General features: G+C 48.0%; 1 protein-coding gene across 1 annotated transcript; it reads left to right on the top strand.

The window, feature by feature from the left end:
- The first annotated feature begins 387 nt into the window (after positions 1-387).
- Positions 388-23,021, top strand: LOC139276909 (delayed-rectifier potassium channel regulatory subunit KCNS1). Its single transcript, XM_070894903.1, has 3 exons — positions 388-1,071; positions 16,872-17,866; positions 22,578-23,021. Exons 2-3 carry the CDS (start codon positions 16,901-16,903, stop codon positions 23,019-23,021), a joined length of 1,410 nt encoding a protein of 469 aa, XP_070751004.1. The 5' UTR covers positions 388-1,071; positions 16,872-16,900.
- Positions 23,022-24,467: the final 1,446 nt, after the last annotated feature.

Raw genomic sequence — 24,467 nt, 5'->3', positions numbered from 1 at the left:
CTATATAAATCAAAGTCTTTCTTTTTCTTTTATATATTTGAATATATCATCATAGGCAGCCCTCGAAGCGAGGATGACTTGTTTCCACCAAAAAGGGATGAGTTCACAGGTGTTTCAATGCAGGACCTAATATTCCAGGTCCCGAACTACATCCTGAAGTGTGCAAGATTCTTGTGGTTGGATTGTTTTAATGTGTGGTGGCACACGGGCTATGTATATAAATATATATATATATATATAAATTGAATATATAAGGACTTGACTATATAATATGTGGATTTGAATATAGTTTAGACACAAATCTAGATGACAAATGATAATTTGCAGGTTGTATGTGACATGTAAGGTGCAATCTATCGGTTGTATATACAGGTGCACAGTGCAGATTATGGATGAATCTCCGACTGATGTATATTAATCCGGTTTTTGTTTAGATGTCAGTTGTTGCCGGGTTCCCGTTGGCTTGCGGGAAATTGCCAGATGTCCAGCTCCTGGGAGTGAAAGTTCGCAGTGACACAAACACACGTGCCATCCCAAATCCACCATCAGAAGGCAGACGGTGCTGAGATCCAGACCATTGAGCAAGGGGGAGGCTGGCGAGTTGGAGAATCTCAGACACACACACACACTCACTCTCCAGAAGCTGGGAGAGAACAAACCCGGGAGTGTCGCATCCCGCAAGGGAATTCCCGAAACCAGGACAAACAATAACTAACATTAATACCAACAACTGATTAAAAAAAACAAACATAAATCTTCAACTACAGACAGAAGAACAGAGACTGAGATTCACAGAACGATTTGGGTGGGATTCAGAAACATTTAACCCTTTCTTTATCCGTTGCTTCAGCCAATTGGTTTTTTAAACAAAATAATTTACTGGATTGAAATATTTGGGATGCAGCCAGCAGCGTAGGGAACGGGAATAGGATAACACCGGGATTAAACATTCCAGAGGGAAACTGGGAAGACTCAACCGGACCAGAAAGTGCTGTCATCCATTGCAAATATTGGAAGAAAATTGAGTTAAATTATAAAAATCCGAGAGAGACCGAACAAGCTTCCTTTAAGGTAAGGGATTGCTGTTCTTCCCCAGTGTGTGTGATTTGTACATTTGATGTGACACAATCTTATAATATTTCATGTTATTTAATTCGCTTATTTATTTTATAAAGGTTGGGAATTCTCTCCATATTTTCATTGGCGTTTGCCAATCCAGCTTGCCCACTGCCTTTACTGTTAAAACCAGTCACACGATTGTTCTGTTGGATTTGACAATTCATTTTGGTTTGTTAAACTTTCGTTCTCGAAGCGGGTTAACTTGACTCTACTCCTACTCTCCCTTCCTTGTCCCGCCGCTCCTCTTTCAGAAGACCATAGGAGCAGGGGTAGGCCATTCGGCCCCTCGAACCTGCTCCGCCATTCAATAAGATCATGGCTGATCTGATCATGGGCTCAGCTCCACTTCCCTGCCCGCTCCCCATAACCCTTGGTTCAAAGTGACGAACCCCGTGTTGTACCAGTAAGCCAGAGACCTGGCTCTGCTTTGCTGTGAGGTGATTTTTTTTAAATCTAACGTGTGAGCGCTTTTTTAAAAAACTAGAAATTGGAGATAAAATCAGAAGACAAAAAAGTGAGTAAGTAAGAATCACTTAACTAAGAGGTTTAATTACTTAAATAAACGTGGAAGGCAGCAAAGATGACAGAACAAGGGGGTGATGGAGGGGTGATGAGGACGAGAAACAAAGGCAGGAGATAATAACACAGGGGAGAGGTTGGCAGCGTGTAAATCAACTGAAAGCGAGACAGACATAACCCGTGGACAAAGGGGGCCTCACTGTCACCCGGGTCAGTTTCCACTGGTCGATTGCCATCTCCATGGGACTGAAATTGACCTGGTCACTGGGCTGGTGCCGCAGGGACGGCTTTGTGTATCTCAGCCCACTGAGAGAGAGAGAGAGAGGCAGGGAGACAGACAGGGAGCGAAAAAGAGGAGAAAGAAAGAAAGAAAGACAGGAAAAAAGAAAGAGAGCGGCAGGGAGAAAGAAAGAGAAAGGCAGGGAGAAAGAAAGAGAGAAAGAATGAATGAAGGAGAGGAGCGAAAGAAGGAAAGGGCAATGGAGATCAGCCAGGAGAGGGTGAGCTAAATACCTCACAGTTATTGGATTTTTGCCCCTCTCCATTTTGCCCATTGCGAAATATATGAACTTGTAAAATAAAAATTGCATCGATGTAATTTGGAAGAGGAGGATGGCCCGGGGGGATATTCCGAGAATTACTGGGAGGAAGTGTCGCGGATTGAAGTTTCTGGGGTGAGTGACAGATGAACCAAGCTCCGCCTCATGGTTTACCCTGGGGTTAGAGATTATGCTGCAATTAAATACGCTGATGAAATTAAGACACCCGCACTAAAGTGATTTAAGACAAGACTTTTCTGTCCCGCATCTGTGCGATTTCAGCTGTGTGAAGAACCGCTTTAATTTCTGCATTTCTGGCATTGATTCCCCGTGAGACTCACACATTCCGCCATCGTGTCTGTCACATCAATGAGGGGGGGGGGGGGGCGCTAGGCTGTGATTCTCCCAATCTTTCTTTCCCGTTTCTCTCCCCTTCTATCCCATTCCTTCCCTCCCCTTTCTCTCTCCCTCCCCCTCTCCTCTTCCCTCTCTCTCCCATCCCTCTCTCTCTCCCCTTTCCCTTTCCCCTTCTCCCCCTCTCTCTTCTTTCCCCCTCTCTTTCCCCATCCTTCTCTCTCTTCCCCCTCTCTCCCTTTCTTCCTCTCTCCCCTTCCTCCTCTCTCCCCCTCTCTCTCACCCCCCTCTCTCCTCCCTCCTCTCTCCCCCCTCTTCCCTTGTCTCCCCCCTATCTCCTCACCTCCCTCTCTCCCCTTCTCTCCTCCCCTCTCCCCCTCTCCCCCTCTCTCTCCCCTTCCCCTCCCCTCTCTCCTTTCCCTCTCTCTCCCTTCCCCTCTCTCTCTCCTTTCCCTCTCTCTCCCCTTCCCCTCTCCTTCTTATCTCCTCCTTCCCCCTCTCTTCCCTTCACCTCCCTCCCTTCTCCTCCCTCCCCTCCCTCCCCTTCCTCCCTTCCCTCTCTCTTCCCTTCCCCTCCCTCCCTCTCTTCCCTCCCTTCCCTCTCTCTTCCCTTCCCCTCCCTCTCTTCCCCTCCCTCCCTTCCCCTCCCTCCCATCCCTCACTCTTTCCTTCCCCTCCCCCTCTCTTCCCTTCCCCTCCCTCTCTCTCCCCTTCCCCTCCCTCCCCTTCCCCTCCTTCCCCTTTCCCTCCCTTCCCCTCCCTCTCTCTCCCCTTCCCCTCTCTCTCCCCTTCCCCTCTCCTCCTCTCTCTCCTTCCCCTCTCCTCCTCTCTCTCCCCTTCCCCTCTCCTCCTCTCTCTCCCCTTCCCCTCTCCTCCTCTCTCCCCCTTTCCCTCTCATCCTCTCTCCCCTTTCCCTCTCTCCCTTCCCCTCTCTCCCCTTCCCTCTCTCCCTTCCCCTCTCTCCCCTCCCCTCTCTCCTCTCTCCCCTCCCCTCTCTCCCCCTTCCCTCTCTCTCCTCTCTCCCCCCTCTCCCCTTCCCTCTCTCCCCCTTCCCTCTCTCTCCTCTCTCCCCCCTCTCCCCTTCCCTTCTCTTCCCCTTCCCTTCTCTCCCCTTCCCTTCTCTCCCCTTCCCTCTCCTCTTATCCCACTTTTCCCCTTTCCCTCTTTCCCCCTTTTTTTCTCTTCCCTCTTTCTTCCCCTCTTCCCCCTTTCTTCCTCCCTCTTCCCCTACTCTTCCCCTTTCTCCCCCTCCTCTTCCCCTCCTCTTCCCCTCTCTCCCCCTCCTCTTCCCCTCTCTCCCCCCTCCTCTTCCCCTCTCTCCCCTTTCTCCCTTCCCTCTCTCTCCCCTTTCCCCCTCCCCTATCCCTCCCCCCTCTTCCTCTCCCCTCCCCTCTCCCTCTCCCCTCCCCCTCCTTTCCCCTCTCTTCCCCTCCCCCTCCCTCTCTCCCCTTCCCTCCCCCTCTCTCTCCCCCTCCCTCTCCCCCTCCCCCTCTTCCTCCCCTCCCCCTTCTTCCTCCCACTCCCCCTCTTCCTCCCCCTCCCTTCTCTTCCTCCCCCCTCTTCCTCCCCCTCTCCCTCCCCTTCCTCCCCCCTCTCCCTCTCCTTCCTCCCCCTCTCCCTCCCCCTCTCTCTCCCCCTCCCCCTCTCTCTACCCTCTCTCCCCTTCCCCTTCCCCTCTCTCCCTATTCCCCTCTCTCCCCCTTCCCCTCTCTCTCCCCCTCCCTCCCTCTCCCCCTCTCTCTCCCCCTCCCCTTACCCCATTCTCTCTCCCTTCCCTCTCTCCTCCCTTCTCTCCCCTACCCCAACTCCAAGACTCAACTGTTAAGAGTCAGAAATAAAAGACAGAACCGTTGGGGGGAGGAACGGAATAAAGGATTAAAATCTAAAAACTTAAAACAGTTTTAAACTCCTTATTATTCTGGTTTGAATGTTGAGAACTCGAGGGGCAAAATGGCCTACTCCTGCTCCTATTTCTTACGTTAACTCCTTCAGCTATTTATTTTGCAGTAATGACTACCAGAAGCGTGAGTTAACACTCACAGGGTTGAAGTGAATAGAGCATCCAATGAGCTACTCCTCTCAGCACTGATGTTAAATCAGTTCACTTACACTGTGGCTCTCAGCAGCTCCTCCCACTCAATCCCCTAAACAATGCCATTAGCAATCACTAATTAACAGCAATGGATGGGATTACAACAAGCAGCCGTTATTTTAATTGTTTAAGCTTGAAAAGTATTATATAGGTTATGCCTCATTCACTCTGATAGTTGTAAATAAAGGTGTCACAGTGATTCTCTATGCTTCGGGCTATAGGCAATCACTCTATTGAAGTCAAGATTCATTACAGTCCGTGGGTCCCAAAGCACTTTACAGCCAATGAAGTACTTTTGAAGTGCAGTGACTGTTGTAATGTGAGAAACCCGGCAGCCAATTTGTGCATAGCAAGCTCCCACAAACAGCAATGTGATTATAACCAGATCATTTGTTTTAGTGATATTGATTGAGCACTAAATATTGGATACTGGGGAGATCTTCCCTGCTCTTCTTCAAAAGAGTGCCATGGGATCCTTTACACCCACCTGAGAAGGCAGCCATCCCTCCCTCGGTTTAACATCTCATCTGAAAGACGGCACATCTGACAGTGCAGCACTCCTTCAGCACTGCACTGGAGTGTCAGCCTTGATTTTTGTGCTCGGGTACAGTAGCATAGTGGTTATGTTACTGGATGACTAATGCAGAGGCCTGGCCAAATGATCTGGGGATGTGAGTTCAAATCCCACCACGGCAGCTGGGGAATTTAAATTCAGTTAATTAAATAAACCTGGAATAAAAAGCTAATGTCAGTAATGGTGTCCATGAAACTACTAGATTATCATTAAAACCCCACCAATCTGGATCATTAATGCCTTTCAGAGAAGGAAATCTGTTGTTCTTACCCAGTCTGGCCTATATGTGACTCCAGACCCACAGCAATGTGGTTGACTCTTAACTTCCCAGCAAGGCAATCAGTTGTATTTTTAAGAAGGCAGCTCACCACCGCCTTCTTGAGGGCAATTGCAACACCCATAATCCTGTGAATGAATTTTTTTTTTTAAAGTCCCGAGAACAGGACTTGAACCCACAACCTTCTGACTCAGAGGTAAGGGTGCTCCTCACTGAGCCACAGCTGACGCTGATGCTGACAAGGAGGAGAACCAGCCAGGATTTCAATTCCCAATCAACCCTTGCTGGAATTATATGTGAGGATAGAACAGATATGATTGTGATGTCTCCACCATAGTCAAGCCATTTGCCGATGTTCTTCACTCATTCAATTCCAGGATCGCTAATCTATGGAATTTCATTCACATCCTCCCCTCCTCTGACAACAACTTGTTGATTTATCTCATCATTTTTGAAGGATTTTTACAGAGTAAATAGGGAGAGACTGTTTCCCTGGCAGGAGGGTTGGTAACCAGAAGACACACATTTAAGATAAGAACATAAGAATTAGGAACAGGGGTAGGCCATTCGGCCCCTTGTGCCTGCTTGGCCATTCAATAAGATCATGGCTGATCTTCAATCTCAACTCTACTTTCCCACCTGATCCCCAAAATCCCTTGATTCTCTGAGAGTATACTCAATGACTGAGCAGCCATAGCCCTCTGGGGTAAAGAATAATTAACAAAAGAACCATAGGAGAGATGAGGAGAATTTTCTTTTTACGCAGCATGTTATTATGATCTGGAACGCGCTGCCTGAAAGGGCGGTGGAAACAGATTCTATAGTAACTTTCAATCGGGAATTGGATAAAAACTTGGAAGGGTAAAATTTGAAGATCTATGAGGAGAGAGTAGGGGAGTGGGACTAATTGGATCGCTCTCTCAAAGAGCCGGCACAGGCACGATGGGCCAAATGGCCTCCTGAGCTGTATTAGTTTATGATTTTTCATGTCTTCTCAATCTTGATGATGTCTTGTATTCTGGGCAATCCCAAGTTTCCCGATAAGACAAAGAAAGTCTTCGGTGAGCTCCAAAGCCTATGTTCTATTTAATTTATAACTTACAATATTGTGAGTTGTTATAATGTTGTGTTAGTGAAGTAATATGTTGCACTGCAGGGATGTGGGTGTGTGTTCATAGCTATGACTGTTCATAGAATGATGCAGCACTGAAGGAGGCCATTCGGCCCATCGAGCCTGTGTCGGCTCTTTGAACGAGCGATCCCATTAGTCCCACTCTCCCTGCTTTTTCTCCACTGCCCAGAAAATGTTTTCCCTTTGTGTATTTATCCAATTCTATTTTGAAAGTTACTATTGAATCTGCTTCCCCCACCCTTTCAGGCAGCGCGTTCCAGATCACAACAACTCGCTGCATAAAAAAAATGTTTCCTTATCTCCCCTCTGGTTCTTATGCCAATCACCTTAAATCTGTGTCCTCTGGTTACTGACCCTTCTGTCACTGGAAACAGTTTTGCCTTGTTTCCTCTGTCAAAACCCTTCCTGATTTTGAGCAGCTCTATCAAATCTCCTCTTAACGTTCTCTACTCAAAGGAGCTCTTGATTGTAATCGGAACAGAGGCGCTGAGAGGAACAAAGTACCTTTCATCTTGCAGCAAGGCAAAAATATTCAACAGGGGAGTCATTTCAATGCCATTCCAAATGATGCATTAAGATGGGCTTAATGGCTTTCATCATCCGTGATTATCTTGTGATCTTGTGCACAGATTTACAAGGTTGATGCCAAAACTCTGAGGTTCTAACTATTAGGAAAGATTGATCAGACTAGAAAAGAGAAGGTCGAGGGGGTGACCTGATAGAGGTCTTTAAAGTTTTGAATGAGTTTGATGGGATTAACGTAGAGGAGATGTTGCCACTTGTGGGCGAGTCCAGAACTAGGGGTCAGAAACAACGTTCCCCGTAATTCTTTTTGGGCCGCGCAACCCCTTTAACGAGCTGGACGAGGGGTCACAAATTTAAGTTGTATAAGGCCAGATCTAGGTTAGATGTCAGGCGGTGGTGCTTCCCAGAGAATAGTAGACCTCTGGAACAAGCTGCCATTTCATGTGGTGGATGCAGACTCTAAATCCCTTCAAGCGAAAGCTGGATCTGTTTCTGGCTGCGGCAGAGATCACCTCCTACAGAAGGGTAGGTGCTGCAGGGAATTCAGGGCCAGAGTGATTTCCTGGACTAATTTTGATCATTAGATGGGTCGGAGAGGAATTTCCCAGATTTTTTTTTGCCTGGATTTTTTAATCTGTTTTTTTTTGCCTCTCCCAGGAGATCACATGGTTTCAGGTGGGGTTGAATGTATATGGTGTGATACACGAGGGATTGCAGTTGTGTGAGACAGGCCCGATGGACCAAATGGTCTTTACCTGTCCGTCATTGTTTGTATGTCCGTAACAGTCTCCCTGCACTGTGGGAGGCGGCCCTGTTCTCTGCTCAGCCCCTTCCCTCTGCACTCTTACCTGGTGTGAACACTGGCCTAAACCTCTCTGATCAGCAGAACACCTTCAGGTCTGAACCGTTACTGACATATATTCTAATTGAAGTGGATTACTGGATCCATCATTTTGTATTTGCCAAGAAAGTGACTAGAATCATGAAGTGACAATCTTTCTTGCTGACATTTTGCTCATATTTACGTTAACGGTGATGTCCTGCCTATAATAAGGAAGACTTGCATTTATTATGCATTGGGGCTGTTCTCTTTAGAGCAGAGAAGGTTAAGGGGAGATTTGACAGAGGTGTTCAAAGCCATGAATAGAGTAAATCAGGAGAAGCTGTTTCCAGTGGCAGGAGGGTCAGTAACCAGAGGGCACAGATTTATGGTGATTGGCAAAAGACCCAGAGGCAAGATGAAGAAAAAAATACTACACAGCAAGTTGTTGTGATCTAGAAGACACTGCCTGAAAGAGGGTGGAAGCAGATTCAATAATAACCTTCAACAGGGAATTGGATCAATACATGGAGTGGGATAACATTTACTGGGCTATGGGGAAAGAGCAGGGGGAGTGGGACTAATTGGATACTCTACCAAAGAGCCGGCACAGGCACGATGGGCTGAATGGCCTCCTTCTGTGCTGTATTGTTCTCGGATTCTATAATTCCTCAGAATTCAGTTAAACAAGCTGCAGTATGAAGTCTTGTTGAAGGGTATTTTATGCTACAGTGCAGTAACAGGGAGACAGGAGGCGTTCCAATAGTCTACTGATGCTCAACGTCAAGATTCACACCTGAAGAATGAGTGAGGTACCAAAGGTCAACTTACCCCGAGACACTGAACCCCAGCTGACTCAGGAGAGGAGGAAAGAAAACTGGAGAGGAATTGTTTTGAATAATATTTTTTTAAATATTCATTCATAAGAACATAAGAAATAGGAGCAGGAGTAGGCCAAACGGCCCCTCGAGCCTACTCCGCCATTTACTACGATCAAGGCTGATCTTCGACCTCAACTCCACCTTCCCACACTATCCCCATATCCCTTAATTCCCCCAAATTCATCGACCTCTGTCTTGCATATACTCAAAGACTCAGCCTCCACAGCCCTCTGGGGCAGAGAATTCCAAAGATTCACCACCCCCTGAGTGAAGAAATTTCTCCTCATCTCAGTCCTAAATGGCCGACCCCTTATTCTGAGACTGTGACCCCTGGTTCTAGACTCCCCAGCCTGGGGAAAACATTTTCTCAGCATTAACCCTTTCAGGTCCCTTAAGAATTTTGTATGTTTCAATGAGATTACCTCTCATTGTTCGAAACTCTCGGGAATATAGACCGAGTGTACTCAATCTCTCCCCATAGGGAAATTCCCTTATCCCTCATAAATGCGTTTGTACAAAATAAAATATCTCTCAAAATCTCACTGTTCTGAAATTCCTGTAAAGGTGAGCAGGATTTAGAAAAAAAATCAAGAAAAACATATGAAAGTTTGTAAAAGGGCGGTTCAGACTAACAGACTCCCTAAGAGACAGAAAGCTACATTAAATCTCCAGCTATTCGCACGTGACTGCTGTCATAAAGTATCCTGTTGTCAAATCGGTGACTGGACGGACAATTAAAGAGATCACGGTCCCAGTCTGCTGTTGCCCGTGTCACGGCCTGATGTTGCTTTGAGACTGTTCCACTTTAATCAGCTGTACATGTTTCAGAGCCAAGTTCCCCTGTTCTCGCTTAAAGAACAGTGCACAGTTCTGGTCACAGAATTAGGTGTCCTCGGACAGGATGCACATAAATTTAGCACGCAGGTACAGCAAGCAATTAGGAAAGCAATGCAGTACTTGCACAGTTTTGGTCTCCTTATCTGAGACAGGACATACTTGCCTGAGAGGCAGTACAATGAAAGTTCACTAGATTGATTCCTGGGATGAGAGGGTTGTCCTGTGAGGAGGCATTGAGTAGATTGGGCCCATACTCTCTGGGGTTTAGAAGAATGAGAGGTGATCTCATTGAAACATGCAAGATTCTGAGGGGGATTGACAGGGTAGACGCTGAGAGGCTGTTTCCCCCTGGGCTGGAGTCTAGAACTAGGGGGCACAGTCTCAGGATAAGGGGTCGGCCATTTAAAACTGAGATGAGGAGGAATTTCTTCAATCAAAGGGTTGTGAATCTTTGGAATTCTCCACCCCAAAGGACCGTGGCAGCTCAGTCATTGAGTATATTCAAGGCTGAAATCCATAGATTTTTACACTCCAGGGAAATCAAGGGATATGGGGATCGGGCAGGAAAGTGGAGTTGAGGTCGAAGATTAGCCATTATCTTAGTCATTGGCGGAGCAGGCTTGAAGGGGCTTATAGCCTATTCCTGCTCCTAATTTTTATGTTCTTATGTCTCCATACCAGAGCTAGGAGGTTATATCTATCAGGAAAGAATGAACAGGCTGGGGTTCTTTTCTCTACAAAAGAGAAGGCTGAGGGGACCTAATGATGGTTTTAAAATTATGAATGAGTTTGATAGGGTTGTGATAGAGAAGATGTTTACATAAGAAATAGGAGCAGGAGTAGTCCATACGGCTCCTTGAGCCTGCTCCGCCATTCAATAAGATCATGGCTGATCTGATCTTGGCCTCAACTCCACTTCCCTGCCCGCTCCCCATAACCCTTCCACTTGTGAGGGAGACCAAAACTAGGGACCATCAATATAAGATAGTCACTAATAAATCCAATCGGGAATTCAGGAGAAACTTCTTTACCCAGAGAGCAGTGAGAATGTGGAACTCGCTGCCACAGGGAGTGGTTGAGGTGAATTGCATAGAGGAAGGGGAAACTAGATAAACACATGAGGGAGAAAGGAATAGAAGGATATGGTGATAGGATGAGATGAAGGGGGGGTGGGGGGAGGAGGCTCGTGTGGAGCATAAACACCGGCACGGACGGGTTGGGCCAAATGGCCTGTTTCTGTGCTGTACATTCTATGTAAAAACAAGAGCTTAAGGAAGAGTGGAAGAGAAAAGTTGGTGATAGTCATCAGCAATAATACAAACTGTCGGAGCTCCCTGGGATCAAGGGAGGGAGCAAAAACATATGAAAAAGGCTCTAGTTATTTTGTACAGTGATGCTGAATTTGTAAATATTCCTGCCGCACTGCAACTTCAAACAACTTCAAAGGATTGTCCTCTACCGCAACAACAACATGGAAAGTTGAATATGGAAAATTGAGGCCAAGATCAGATCAGCCATGAATTTATTGAATGGCGAGCAGGCTCTCTTCCTCTTCCTATTCCGTCTCTTCCTGCTCCTATTTCTTATGATGTAGAAAAATCTCCACAGAGACATACTCGGTAATAAATGGACACCAAGCCAATGAAGGAGCTATCGGGAAGGGAGACCAAACACTTGGTCAAAGAGGTGGGTCTTTGAGGAGGAGTGGGGGGGGAAGAGCTTAGGCAGGGAATTCCAGAGCATTGGACCAATGCAGCTGAAGGCACGGCCACCAATGATGGGGCAAAGATGGGAGGCACAGTAAGAGGAACCACAAGTTCGGGGAAGGAGGTGAGGTCTTCAAAAAAATTTGTTCACAAGATGTGGGCATCGCTGGCAAGGCTGGCATTTATTGCCCTTGAGCAGGTGGTGGTGAGCCATCTTTTTGAACCGCTGCAGTCCGCTGCTCCCACAGTGCTGACTTTGTCGCAATGGTTCGGTACAACGGAGTGTCTCGCTGGGCCATTTCAGGGGGCAGTTAAGAGTCAATCACAATGCTGTGGGTCTGGAGTCACATATCAGCCAGACTGGGTAAGGATGGCAGATTTCCTTCCCTAAAGGATATTAATGAACTAGATGGGTTTTTACCACAATCCAGTAGTTCTATGGTCACCATTACTGATACTAGCTTTTTATTCCAGATTTATTTAATTGAATTTAAATCCTCCAACTGTCTGTCTGTGGTGGGATTTGAACTCACATCTCCAGATTATTGGTCTTGGTCTCTGAATGACTAGTCCAGTAACATAACCACTATGCTACCATTCCCTTGGTCTGGTTCCACATGAGGCTATGGCCGGGGAGGGAGATGGAATTGGTGGCAGGGCCACAGAGCTTTCAAGCAGGGGCCTTTGGTCTTCCCAATGTTTAACTGAAGGAAATTGTGCCACAGCAAAGACTCATTGTTGGACAAACAGCACAGAGGCAGTGTAAGGGGTCGAGGGAGATAGAGCTGGGTGCTGTCACCGTACAAAGGGTGAGGGAGCGGTGAGCAGATTGGCGGCTGCAGATGTACTAAGGCGAACGGGCGGCCAAAGACAAGGCAGCTGGGAGTTCGGCAAAGCAGTTGTAAGTGACTGAGGGAAGAGATTTCATTTACCAGGGATAGGTCCTTCCAGCTGTTGGAAGGGGGAAAGGCGATGTGAGTTGCAAGGGATACGAGGAAGTGGTCGGAGAAGGCCTTGTCTGTGATCAAGACCATGAGAGGAGAGTGACCACGGGACATGCCAAGTTCGAGGGAGTGGCCATGAATAGAAGGCTTTATCTAGAGGTTGAGATTTGACCCCAGTTTGATATAGTCACCCCCACAAGTGGAAACATCTTCTCTATGTTTACCCTATCAAACCACTTCATAACTTTAAAGACCTCTATCAGTTCATCGCTCAGACTTCTCTTTTCTAATTTAGTCAGGATGGCCATGAGATCGGGTTGGGGATGGGAGTCCGGGAGATGGGCGTCTGGGAATTCAGGAGAAACTTCTTTACCCAAAGAGTGGTTAAATGTGGAACTCACTGCCACAGGGAGCAGTTGTGGGAATAAGGGAAGCTGGATAAGCACATAAAGGAGAAGGGAATAGAAGGATATGCCGACAGGGTGAGATGAAGAGGGGGGTGGGAGGAGGCGGGTGTGGAGCATAAACACCGGCACGGACCGTTTGGGCCAAATGGCCTGTTTCTGTGTTGTACATTCCATGTAATCTCTATAACTTTCTTTGCACCCCATAGCATGAGGTTGCCAATTTCCAATCAAGCAATGGGGAATTGGATACGAGCTTACCTTCTTACAAGGGAGATGAGACTTACTGAAGAATACCCTGACAAATTTGAGCCAACTCTAACTTTATTAGCAATTGAATTGTGCTTCTTGGACTTACTATGCTCTAATAAAACAACCTATGGCTTTGCACGATAATCACAATAATCCTTAACTTATGCATACACTCGCCCACGAGCGGTCAGGTCATCTTGATTGTAGTTCATCTGCATTCAATTTGACCAGATCATCCCTTCTTCTTCCGACTGCAGTAAAAAAAGTTTGGTCGCCTTTTTGCTTATATTCTGTTTGATCTCTTGCTGAGTCATTCACGTTTGGCACCTTTTTCCCTTTATCCTGGCAGCAGAAACTCTCAACTATAACTTCGAATCTGATAGTCTCTGTCTTTCGGGAAACACTTGGTGCTAACTCGTTCTGTGTGGATGGTGATCCGACATCCCATGCCATTTCTCTTCATTCTTGGAATTTCAGGCTCAACCACCAGCATGCGACGAACTATCAGCATCCCGCAGCTTTCCACGCGTCAGTCCGTTTCTTATAATGTGCACTCGGGACTGGACTGAGCCTGTACCAATTCGTTTCAGACAACCAGTAGGTAGGAAGGACTTTTGTCACATCAGGCTGGGCCGGGTTCGAAATCAGGTTGTGCGGTAATGGAGCACCATCCACCCGGCTTCCCTGCGATTCATCCCAGCCTGTGATTCGCAGGTCAGAGTCTCCCCCTATAATTCCACACCGGGAATCTTTCACACAACACAAGCAAACAACTGTGATATTTAGTTTGTTTCTTTCATTATTTTAACCACAATCTGATTGCAAACAAAGAGCAGATGGTAAATAATTCAATACAAAGGCAAGAGTGATACGAATCTCATTAATAGGTTTCCAGTTTGTTTTTCACCCAGCTCAGTGTCCAGCTTGGTGGTCTGTCCAAACCTGCTCCCCCACAGCTTCCCGAGTACTTCCAGGGAACATGCACTCTGCCTCCCCTAAAGTCTGGCACTGTTAACTATTGCCTGGCTTGGCTCAATGGGTAGCACCCTTGCCTCTCAGTCAGAAGGTTGTGGGTTCAAGTCCCACTCCAGGGGCTTGAGCATGTCAATCTAGGCTGACACTCCAGTGCACTGAGGCCCTGTCTGCCCTTTCAGGTGGATGTAAAAGATCCCTGCACTACTTCAAGGAAGATCATGGGAGTGATCCCTGGCATCCTGGCCGATATTTATCCCTCAACCAATATCACTAAAAACAGATTATCTGGTCATTATCACGTTGCTGTTTGTGGGAGCTTGCTGTCCTGTTTCTGACATTACAACAGTGACTAGACTCCAAAAAAAGACTTCATTGGTTGTAAAGTGCTTTGAGGCTGTCAAAGGTGCTATATAAATGCAAGTCTTACTTTCTTTACAACAAGTGCGCAGAGTTTGGTCTTGTGTGTCTCATCATCATAGGCAGTCTCTCGGAATCAAGGAAGACTTGCTTCCACTCGTAAAATGAGTCCTTAAGTGGCTGAACAGTCCAATACGAGAACCACAGTCCCTCAGACAGGTTTGCAGCACGCTCCTTCCGCTGCATGCTCTCGGTGATGAGACTCGAGGTGCTCAGCGCCCTCCCAGATGCACTTCCTCCACTTATGGCAGTCTTTGGCCAGGGACTCCCAGGTGTCGGTGGGGATGTTGCACTTTATCAGGGAGGCTTTGAGGGTGTCCTTGTAACATTTCATCTGCCCACCTTTCGCTCGTTTGTCGTGATGGAGTTCCGAGTAGAGCGCTTGCTTTGGGAGTCTCGTGTCTGGCACGTGGACAGTGTGGTCTGCCCAGCGGAGCTGATCAAGTGTGGTCAGTGCTTCAATGCTGGGGATGTTGACCTGGATGAGGACGCTAATGTTGGTGCGTCTGTCCTCCCAGGGGATTTGTAGGATCTTGCGGAGACATCGTTGGTGGTATTTCTCCAGCAACTTGAGGTGTCTACTGTACATGGTCCATGTCTCTGAGCCATACAGGAGGGTGGGTATCACTACAGCCCTGTAGACCATGAGCTTGGTGGCAGATTTGAGGGCCTGGTCTTCGAACACTCTTTTCCTCAGGCGGCCGAAGGCTGCACTGGCGCACTGGAGGCAGTGTTGAATCTCATCATCAATGTCTGCTCTTGTTGATAAGAGGCTCCCGAGGTATGGGAAATGGTCCCCGTTGTCCAGGGCTGCTCTGTGGATCTTGATGACTGGGGGGCAGTGCTGTGTGACGAGGACAGGCTGGTGGAGGACCTTTGTCTTACGGATGTTTAGCGTAAGGCCTATGCTTTCATACGCCTCTCTGAGCGTCCACATCTCTGAGCCATACAGCAATACGAGTATTACTACAGCCCTGCAGACTATGAGCTTGGTGCCAGATTTGAGGACCTGATCATCGAATACTCTCTTCCTCAGGCGTCCAGCCTCCAGTGCACCAGCGCAGCCTTCAGAGAAGAATATATGGAAGCACGGAAGGTGAGGGGGCCATTCGGCCTCCCAAGTCCATTCTTTCCGCATACCAGCTTTATCTTGGATTAGAACCCATCCACTCATTCTCCTGAGGAAAGATTTTGCTAATATTGATCCTGCCCCTGAAAGATAAACCAAATGAAACATCTCTCACATCTCACCTTATGCACCCTGTCATTCATCTGCCATCGAAAGTCCCAACTAGCCAACAACCATCAAGGAGCAGGACATTGAGTGAGAAGTTGAGCAGGGAGAGGTGAACCCGTACTTCACAACATATGGACACAGCAATGTTTTATGTTGCCTAGTGGAATGGCAGTAATGTGTGAACATTTGTAGTACCGATTTGCTAAAATCTAGAGTATTGCAGCAGCTCTCAAAGGATCATTCTCTAGTCGTGGAGAAGATATTCCGACTTGTGGGGTAGACCAGAACTAGGGACCATAAATGTAAGATAATCGGCAATAAATCCAACAGGTAAAGAAACGTCTTTACTCAGAGAGTGCTGAGAATGTGGAACTACAAAGAGTGGTTGAGGTGGATACCATAGAGGCATTTATAATGAAGCTAGATAAGCATATGAGGGAGAAAGGAATAGAAGGATAGGGTGATAGGGTGAGATGAAGTACATAAGAACATAAGAAATAGAAACAGGAGTCGGCCATTCAGCCCCTCGAGCCTGCTCTGCCATTCAATAAGATCATGGCTGATCTGATCTTGGACTCAGCTCCACTTCCCCGCCCGTTCCCCATAATCCTTGACTCCCTTATCGCTCAAAATCTGTCTATCTCCACCTGAAATATATTCAATGACTCAGCCTCCACAGCTCTCTGGGGCAGTGAATTCCAAAGATTCACGACCCTCTGCAAGAAGAAATTCCTCCTCATTTCCGTTTTAAATGGGCGACCCCTTATTCTGAGACTACGCCCCCTAAATAGGCTTGTGTGGAGCATAAATACTGGAATGGGCCTGTTGGGTCGAATGGACTGTTTCTGTAAATTCGATCCTTTTTTCCCAGCAGTCTCCATTGTTTTATCATCATCATCATAGGCAGTCCCTTGGAGTCGAGGAAGACTTGCTTCCACTCTTAAAATGAGTCCTTAGGTGGTTGAACAGTCCAATACGAGAACCACAGTCCCTGTCACAGGAGGGACAGATAGTCGTTGAGGGAAAGGGAGGGTGGGACTGGTTTGCCGCACGCTCTTTCCGCTGCCTGCGCTTGATTTCTGCATGCTCTCGGTGATGAGACTCGAGGTGCTCAGTGCCCTCCCGGATGCACCCACTCAGGGTGGTCTTTGGCCAGGGACTCCCAGGTGTCGGTGGGGATGTTGCACTTTATCAGGGAGGCTTTGAGGGTGTCCTTGTAACATTAGATTGTTTTATATAACTATTGTGTCTGGTTGTCCATTCCCAGGTTAATACGGATCCATTGTGTTGGTGACCATGGTGAATGAGAGATTGCGAAGCTGGGATCCGAAGTTCGAGGATCAAGCTATCAATGTAAATGTTGGAGGGCTGAAGAAGAAGCTCAGTTCCAGCACCCTCTCCAGGTTCCCCAACACCAGGCTCGGCCAGTTGTTGGCCTGTGACTCCGAGGAGTCCATCCTCCGAATATGCGACGACTACGACGTCTCAAAGCGGGAGTTCTACTTCGACAGGCACCCGGGGCTTTTCCCATACGTCTTGAACTTTTACCAGACCGGGAAGCTGCACATGATGGACGAGCTCTGTGTCTTCTCCTTCTCGCAGGAGATCGAGTACTGGGGCATCAATGAGTTCTTCCTGGACTCCTGCTGCAGCTACCGTTACCACGACCGCAAGACCGAGAGCCGGCGCAAGAACTGGGACGAGGAGAGCGACGTGAGCAGCATCGACACCTCGCCGGACGACATCTCCGACTTCAACCGGGACCTGCTGAGGTTCCGCGGGATGAAGTACGGCAACTCCAGGAAGCAGCTGTGGCTGACCCTGGAGAACCCTGGCTACTCCATCCCCAGCCGGCTCTTCAGCTTCATGTCCATCAGCGTGGTGCTGGGCTCCATCGCCACCATGTGCATTCACAGCATGCCCGAGTACCAGATCCTGGATCAGAACGAGGAGGAGGTCGACGACCCCCGGCTACAGATCGTGGAGCACTTCTGCATCGCCTGGTTCTCCATGGAGGTGTGCTCGCGGCTGCTCCTCACCCCCAACCTCAAGCGGTTCTGTTTCCACCCGCTCAACATGATCGACATCGTGTCCGTGCTGCCCTTTTACTTCACGCTGCTGGTCGACGTGATCTTCGGCCACACCACTGATCTGGAGAACCTGGGGAAGGTGATTCAAGTGCTCAGGTTGATGAGGATTTTTAGGGTGCTCAAGTTAGCTCGTCACTCAACAGGACTGCGGTCATTGGGAGCTACCTTGAAGGTTAGAAAGGGAACCTTTTTCTAATCGTTTGACGTTCTGTTTTACATTGAGTGCTGATCCGATTGAGAGGGCCTTTGCGGTTTCTAACCCAGGAGAAATCTGTTTGGAACTACTCATAATTTATTTCACTAAAGATCTTGAAGAAAGATAGGGGCCTCAATCATTGCTTTCAGGGCATCAGAGGTCAAGGGCGCTTCTATGAGGAACATAGGAACAGGAGTAGGCTATTCGGCCCCTCAAATCTGCTCCCCCATTCAATAAGATCATGGCTGATCTTCTACTTCAACTCTGGGGGAGTGGGACTGGCTGAGGTGGTCTTGCAGAGAACCGGCAAGGGTTAGATGGGCCGAATGGCCTTCTTCCGTGCTGTGACCATGCTATGATTTTCCCGCTGTTGCTCCATATCCCTTGGGTTGTAGATAAAGTGAATCCAGAGAAACAAATGACAAAGCTTTGGTGTATACAATGCAAGCGTCGTGAAGGACTGAACAGGCTGGGTCTCTTTTCTCTTGAAAGGCGAAGGCTGAGTGACCTGATAGAGGTCTTTAAAATTATGAAAGGATTCGATAGGGTAGACGTAGAGAAGATATTTCCATTCGTGAGGAATCCAAAACTAGGGGCCATAAATATGAGATAGTGACTAATAAATCCAATAGGGAATTCAGGAGAAACTCCTTTACCCAGAGAGTGGTGAGAATGTGGAACTCGCTCCCACAGGGAGTAGTTACGCCGAACAGCATAGATGCATTTAAGGGGAAGCCGGATAAACACGTGAGGGAGAAAGGAATAGAAGGATATGGTGATGGGTTGAGATGAAGAGGGGTGGGAGGAGGCTCGTGTGGAACATAAACACCGGCATGGACCGGTTGGGGCGAATGGCCTGTTTCTTGTATGTTCCATGTACAGATTGAACCTCCCTTAGCCAAGACTCCCTTATCCGGCACCACCCCTCGTTCGGCATGATTCCGGGGGCCGGGGGCGCATGCGCAGAATGCGGCCGACCTCCACCCTGACTTTGGGGCTTGACACTTGGGCTGCTGACACTTTGGGTCCGCCCGGGGCACCGACCTCCTCCCCCCCCCGCCCCGACCTCGGGCCGCTGACCTCCCCTCATCCGGCAAAATCCCTTATTCGGCACAGGCCGTGTCCCGAGGGTGCCGGATCTGGGAGGTTTAACCTGTAATTCTCTGTAAAAGGAAGCCAATGTAGGTCAGCGAGCACAGGGGTGATGGGTGAGTGGGACTTGGTACCAGTTAGGACACGGGCTGCCGAGTTTTGGATGACCTCAAGTTTATGTAGTGTAAGCATAACACTACCCTACCCACTGCCTTGTTGTTAGATTGAATCGTATAATTTTACATCAGAGAAGGAGGCTATTCAGCCCATCGATCCAGGGATGGAAGCAGAATCAATAATTTGAAACAAAAATGGATAAATATTTGCAAAAGAACCTTTTAAACGTACAGTGAAAGAGCAGGTGAATAGAATTAATTAGTCAAGTTCCTTCAGAGAGCCAGCACTGGATCTCTTTTGTCTTTTAAGATGCTCCATACAACCTGCCTCTATGACCGAGCTTTTGGGCATCTACCAGGTAATCTGTTTTAGTCACGTTGATTGAAGGATAAATATTGGCCAGGACACCAGAACTCCACTGCTCTTGTTTGAAATAGTGCCGTGGGATCTTTTATGTCCACTTGAAAGGGCAGACGGGGCCTTGGCTTAACTTCTTACCTGAAAGATGTCCACCCAAGAGGGCTTAACGTCTCATTTGCGAGACGTCACCTCTGACTGTGCAGCACTGGGAGCGTCAGCCTAGAATTTGTGCTCAAGTCCCTGGAGTGGGGCTTGAACCCACAACCTTCTGACTCAAAAGTGAGTGCGCTACCCACTGAGCCACAGTCAGTTACCATTTGCATGAGACATGAAAAAGCTGCTATCACTTCAGAAACTGAACTCCAGTATAAATCAACACCTTCGAAAGAGGAGGAGAAGAATGAAGGACAGCAAAAGAAACTGAGAGGTTGGGGAATTGTAACAAGGTCATAATAATGGCATATAATTGGCAAATGAAGTTCAACACAGATAAATGTGAGGTATTACATTTTGGTAGGAAGAATAGGGAGGTCACTTATTACTTGGAGGCTGAGAGTCTGGGTGGGGGAGAGGAACAAAGGGATCGCGGAGTACAAACACTCAAATCACTAAAAGTTGCGACACAGGTTAGCAAGACCATAAAAAAAAAGCAAACCAGGCACTAGGGTTTATTTCTAGAGGTATAGAATTGAAAAGTCGGGAAGTTATGCTAAACCTGTATCGAACCTTGGTTAGACCACACTTAGAGTACTGTGCACAATTCTGGTCGCCATATTATAAAAAGGATATAGAGGCACTGGAGAGGGGGCAGAGAAGATTTACAAGGATGATACCAGAAATGCAAAGGTATACATATCAGGAAAGGATGAACAGGCTGGGTCTCTTTTCTCTTGCAAAAAGGAGGCTGAAGGGGTGACCTAATAGAGGTCTTTAAAATGATGAAAGGTTTTGATAGAGTGGGTACAGAGAGAATGTTTCCACTTGTGGGGAAGAGCGTAACCAGAGACCATCAATATAAGATAGTCACCGAGCAATCCAATGGGGAATTCAGGGGAAACTTCTTTACCCAGAGAGTGGTGAGAATGTGGAACTGACTACCACAGGGAGTGGTTGAGGCGAATAGTATCGATGCATTTAAGGGGAGGCTAGACAAGCATATGAGGGAGAAGGGAATAGAGGGTTATGCTGATAGATTTAGATGAGGAAAGACAGGAGGAGGCTCGAGTGGAGCATAAACGCCGGCATGGACTGGTTGGGGTGAATGGCCTGTTTCTGTGCCGTATATCCTGTGTAATCCTATGTACATTAGAATAGTACTGATGTATTATGAGCTATATTATGCTATATTACATTATATTGCTGCATATACTATAAATAATGGGAATCCCAATATCATTGTCGATATTGATAAACTGCAATATATACACATCACATTAGATATCTCAAAGTTATTAATTTTCTTATCCGAAAACACTTGCATCACTGTAATCAATCCAACTCAACGTTATATCACTGGATAAAGGCTTTCTATCAAACGAGCACCAATTAAATTAAGCTTAAAAGACCTGTAAATGGAGAATATTGAGAGTCAATTACAGGCTGGAATCTAATCGCGGGGTAGTTGGATTGGATACAGATTAATATACTCAGGAGTCAATTACAGGCAGTTGGGAGAATAATGCACAACAGTCAACATGCATAAATATAAAAGTTTTGCCTGTCGTGTGTGTTCATTTTATAATGTCAAAAGTATCAAACAGGGGAAGTAAAAGTTGGTTTCTGTTGGTCTGGAGCCTGACTGACAATCATCTCCCAATGAACAAACACCCCTCAACAGAGACAATTCATCCCTGAATTAACCCAGGAACTACAGCAACGAGCCTTGATATACTTAAAGGGCCAGTCCAGACTAAACACAGCTTCACCTTAGCAGCAGAATAATATTTTGTGTGTCACACGATAAACATCTCCTGCCATTATAAAATAATGTACCACCCAACATACCATGTGCAATGACACGGGACGATCGGCTAGTGCAACATAAATAACACAATATATAAAGAGTATATTACACAACAACAAGGCTACACTGTATCAATCAGCTTACAAGCACCTCCAAGTTCCCCTCCAAGTTACACACCACCCTGACGTGGAAATATATCGCCGTTCCTTCATCGTCGCTGGGTCAATATCCTGGAACTCCCTCCCTAACAGCACTGTGGGAGCACCTTCACCACACGGACTGCAGCGGTTCAAGAAGGCGGCTCACCACCACCTTCTCAAGGGCAATTAGGGATGGGCAATAAATGCCGGTCTTGCCAGCGACGCCCACATCCCAGGAATTAATTTAAAAAATACAAGTTAAAGTCTGCTCTAGCATGTGGCCAATTTTAAAATTGAGGTATCTCAGACTTGGTATTCCCGATACCATCTTCCCCCAGACACGTTTTACTTCTTCTTCTGTCCTATGGTAGTAGCAAATCAAATCAAACGTCAGTATCTAAGTCAAATATCCGGCCCAAAGCTCCCGGTGTAACAGCGTGGATATCCTGTAGGCTGCCTGTGAATTCCCTCCGAGGGCAGTGCTCGATGATGTGCTCCAGGGTCTGATTAGGAGCTCCACAGTCACAGGACGGGGAGGCTTTAACCTTCCACCTATGGAGAAGGTGGCAGCATCGACCGTGACCGGTTCTGAGGTGGTCGATGGTTGTCCACTGTTTGCGAAGAAGGTTTGATCCTTCGGATTGTACTGTGGGCTCCTCGATAAGGAATCCATTCCGTATGTCGCAGTTCATCCAAACATTTCGCCGTCGGTCATCGAGGCTGAGGGGAGATCGCTGAAGGGCTTGGGCGACGCTCCAGAATGGCCTTCTAGATTTGAGAGGGGGTTGGTGGTAGGTTGGTCAGGTCGGCCTGGATCGGCCTGTCTTTGCTGGAGTCGGGATTGTATTCTCTGGAGACTGCGTATTCGCGGCGTAGGTGTGGTGGTGCGATGTTTGCCAGCACGGGCAGCCAAGGTGTCGGGTGTCGGTTGTCGCGTGCCGGTCCTGCTGAGGGTGCGCCGGTCCATCGCTGCGAGTCCAGGGTACTGACGGCTCTCTCTGTTTCTGTTTTAAAGCACAGCTACCGGGAAGTGGGCATCCTGCTGCTGTACCTGGGCGTGGGGGTCTGCGTCTTCTCCGGCATGGCCTACACTGCCGAGAAGGACGAGGACGTCGGACTGGACACCATCCCGGCCTGCTGGTGGTGGGGCACGGTGAGCATGACCACGGTGGGCTACGGGGACGTGGTGCCCATCACCGTGGCGGGCAAGCTGGCGGCCTCGGGCTGCATCCTGGGCGGCATCCTGGTGGTGGCACTGCCCATCACCATCATCTTCAACAAGTTCTCGCACTTCTACCGGCAGCAGAAGGCGCTGGAGGACGCCGTGAGGGGCAGCCGGCTGCAGGGCAAAGGGACGGGGGATGGGGACGGGGGGGAGGGGGAGGGGGAGGGACGGCCGGACGACTGGGGGTGGAGAGACCCCGACAGACCAGAGATCGAAGAGCCGGCCGCCAAGTAAGACTGTCTGGTGGACAAGGGGAAAGTTTTATAGAATCTATATTAGATCGCAAGGGCTTTACCGAGGAGGATTCTGAATGAATAAGGACTGTTGTCAAAAAGAAATCCTTATAATTATTCTATATACACTCGCCTCGGACACAGCCCTCGATCCGTCGAGAAGAAACTCCACCTGTGCTCCAAGGGCGGCCACCGTGTCGAGGGTGTGTCGCAGTTACCAACGCCACGATCTGCTACTCTTACTGCTTAGCATCGTCATATGTGCCAACGCCCCCCCCCCCCCCCCCCGACCCCCTCCCCCCCCCCCCAGCCATATACACAGCATCTCCCTCATCACCACCAAGCCTACCGTGAGGTGGTTATTGTCCATTGCTTACAGCAATAATTGAACTGCAACTCAATCACAACAGTCTTCAATTGGGGAGATGAGCGGGGGGGGTGGGGGGGGGGGTGGGAGGTGAGCTGGTGGGGGGGGGTGGAAATCCTCATTTGGATTTTTAGGCTTTTAAGCCAACTAGTGCTACAACAACAACTTGCATTCGCCTTTAACATAGTGAAATGCCCCAAGGCGCTTCACAAGATTTGTCACCAAATCAGATAAACTGAGACATCAGGAGAGGTTTTAAGGAGCGTCTTAAAGGAGGTAAGAGAGGTAGAGAGGCGGAGAGGTTTAGGGAGAGAGTTCCAGAGCATGGGGCCCAGGCAGCTGAAGGTACGGCCACCGATGGTGGAGCGATTATAATCGGGGATGCGCTAGAGGCAAGACTTGGAGGAGTGCAGAGATCTCGGGGGGTTGTGGGGCTGGAGGAGGTTGCAGAGATAGGGAGGGGCGAGGCCAGGGACGGATTTGAAAATGAGGGTGAGAATTTTAAATTGGAGGCGTTGCCGGACTGGGAGCCAATGTAGGTCAGCGAGCACAGGGGGTGATGGGTGAGCGGGACTTGGTGTGAGTTAGGACATGGGCAACCGAGTTTTGGATGACCTCAAGTTCATGTGTGATGTAAGCTCCTGTGAACATTCAGTTCCAGGACCTTAAAACTGTCCAATTGGTTTCCTGTCTCCATTCCCCCCTCGCCCCCGCCCCCATCTCCTCCTACAAGCTAAAGATTTTTAGAACCCAAGTTTGATGTTACCTAACCACGAATTGTCAATTTATCTCATCATATTTATAGAGCAAACAGGGAGAAATTGTTTCCAGTGGTGGGAGGATTGGTAACCAGAGGACGTAGATTTAAGATGATTGGCAAAAGAACTAGGCGAGAGATGAGGACAATTTATTTTACACCGCGAATTATGCACTGCCTAAAAGAGAGCAGATCCAACAGTAACTTTCAAAAGGGAATTGGATAAAAACTTGTAAGGAAAACATTTTGCGGGGCTATGGGGAAAGAGTAGGGGGGTGGGACTAATTGGATCACTCTTTCAAAAAGCCGGCACAGGCACGATG

Source organism: Pristiophorus japonicus, chromosome 12, assembly GCF_044704955.1.
Source record: "Pristiophorus japonicus isolate sPriJap1 chromosome 12, sPriJap1.hap1, whole genome shotgun sequence".
Classification (NCBI taxonomy): Eukaryota; Metazoa; Chordata; class Chondrichthyes; family Pristiophoridae; genus Pristiophorus; species Pristiophorus japonicus.
The sequence above is the reverse complement of the archived record's forward strand: the minus strand, read 5'-3'. Positions and strand labels throughout refer to the sequence as shown.

Coding starts and splice junctions, on each gene's coding strand:
- LOC139276909 (XM_070894903.1), top strand. CDS start 16,901: ATGGTGAATGAGAGATTGCGAAGCTGGGATCCGAAGTTCGAGGATCAA. Junction 17,867..22,577: donor CATTGGGAGCTACCTTGAAG/GTTAGAAAGGGA, acceptor TCTGTTTTAAAG/CACAGCTACCGGGAAGTGGG.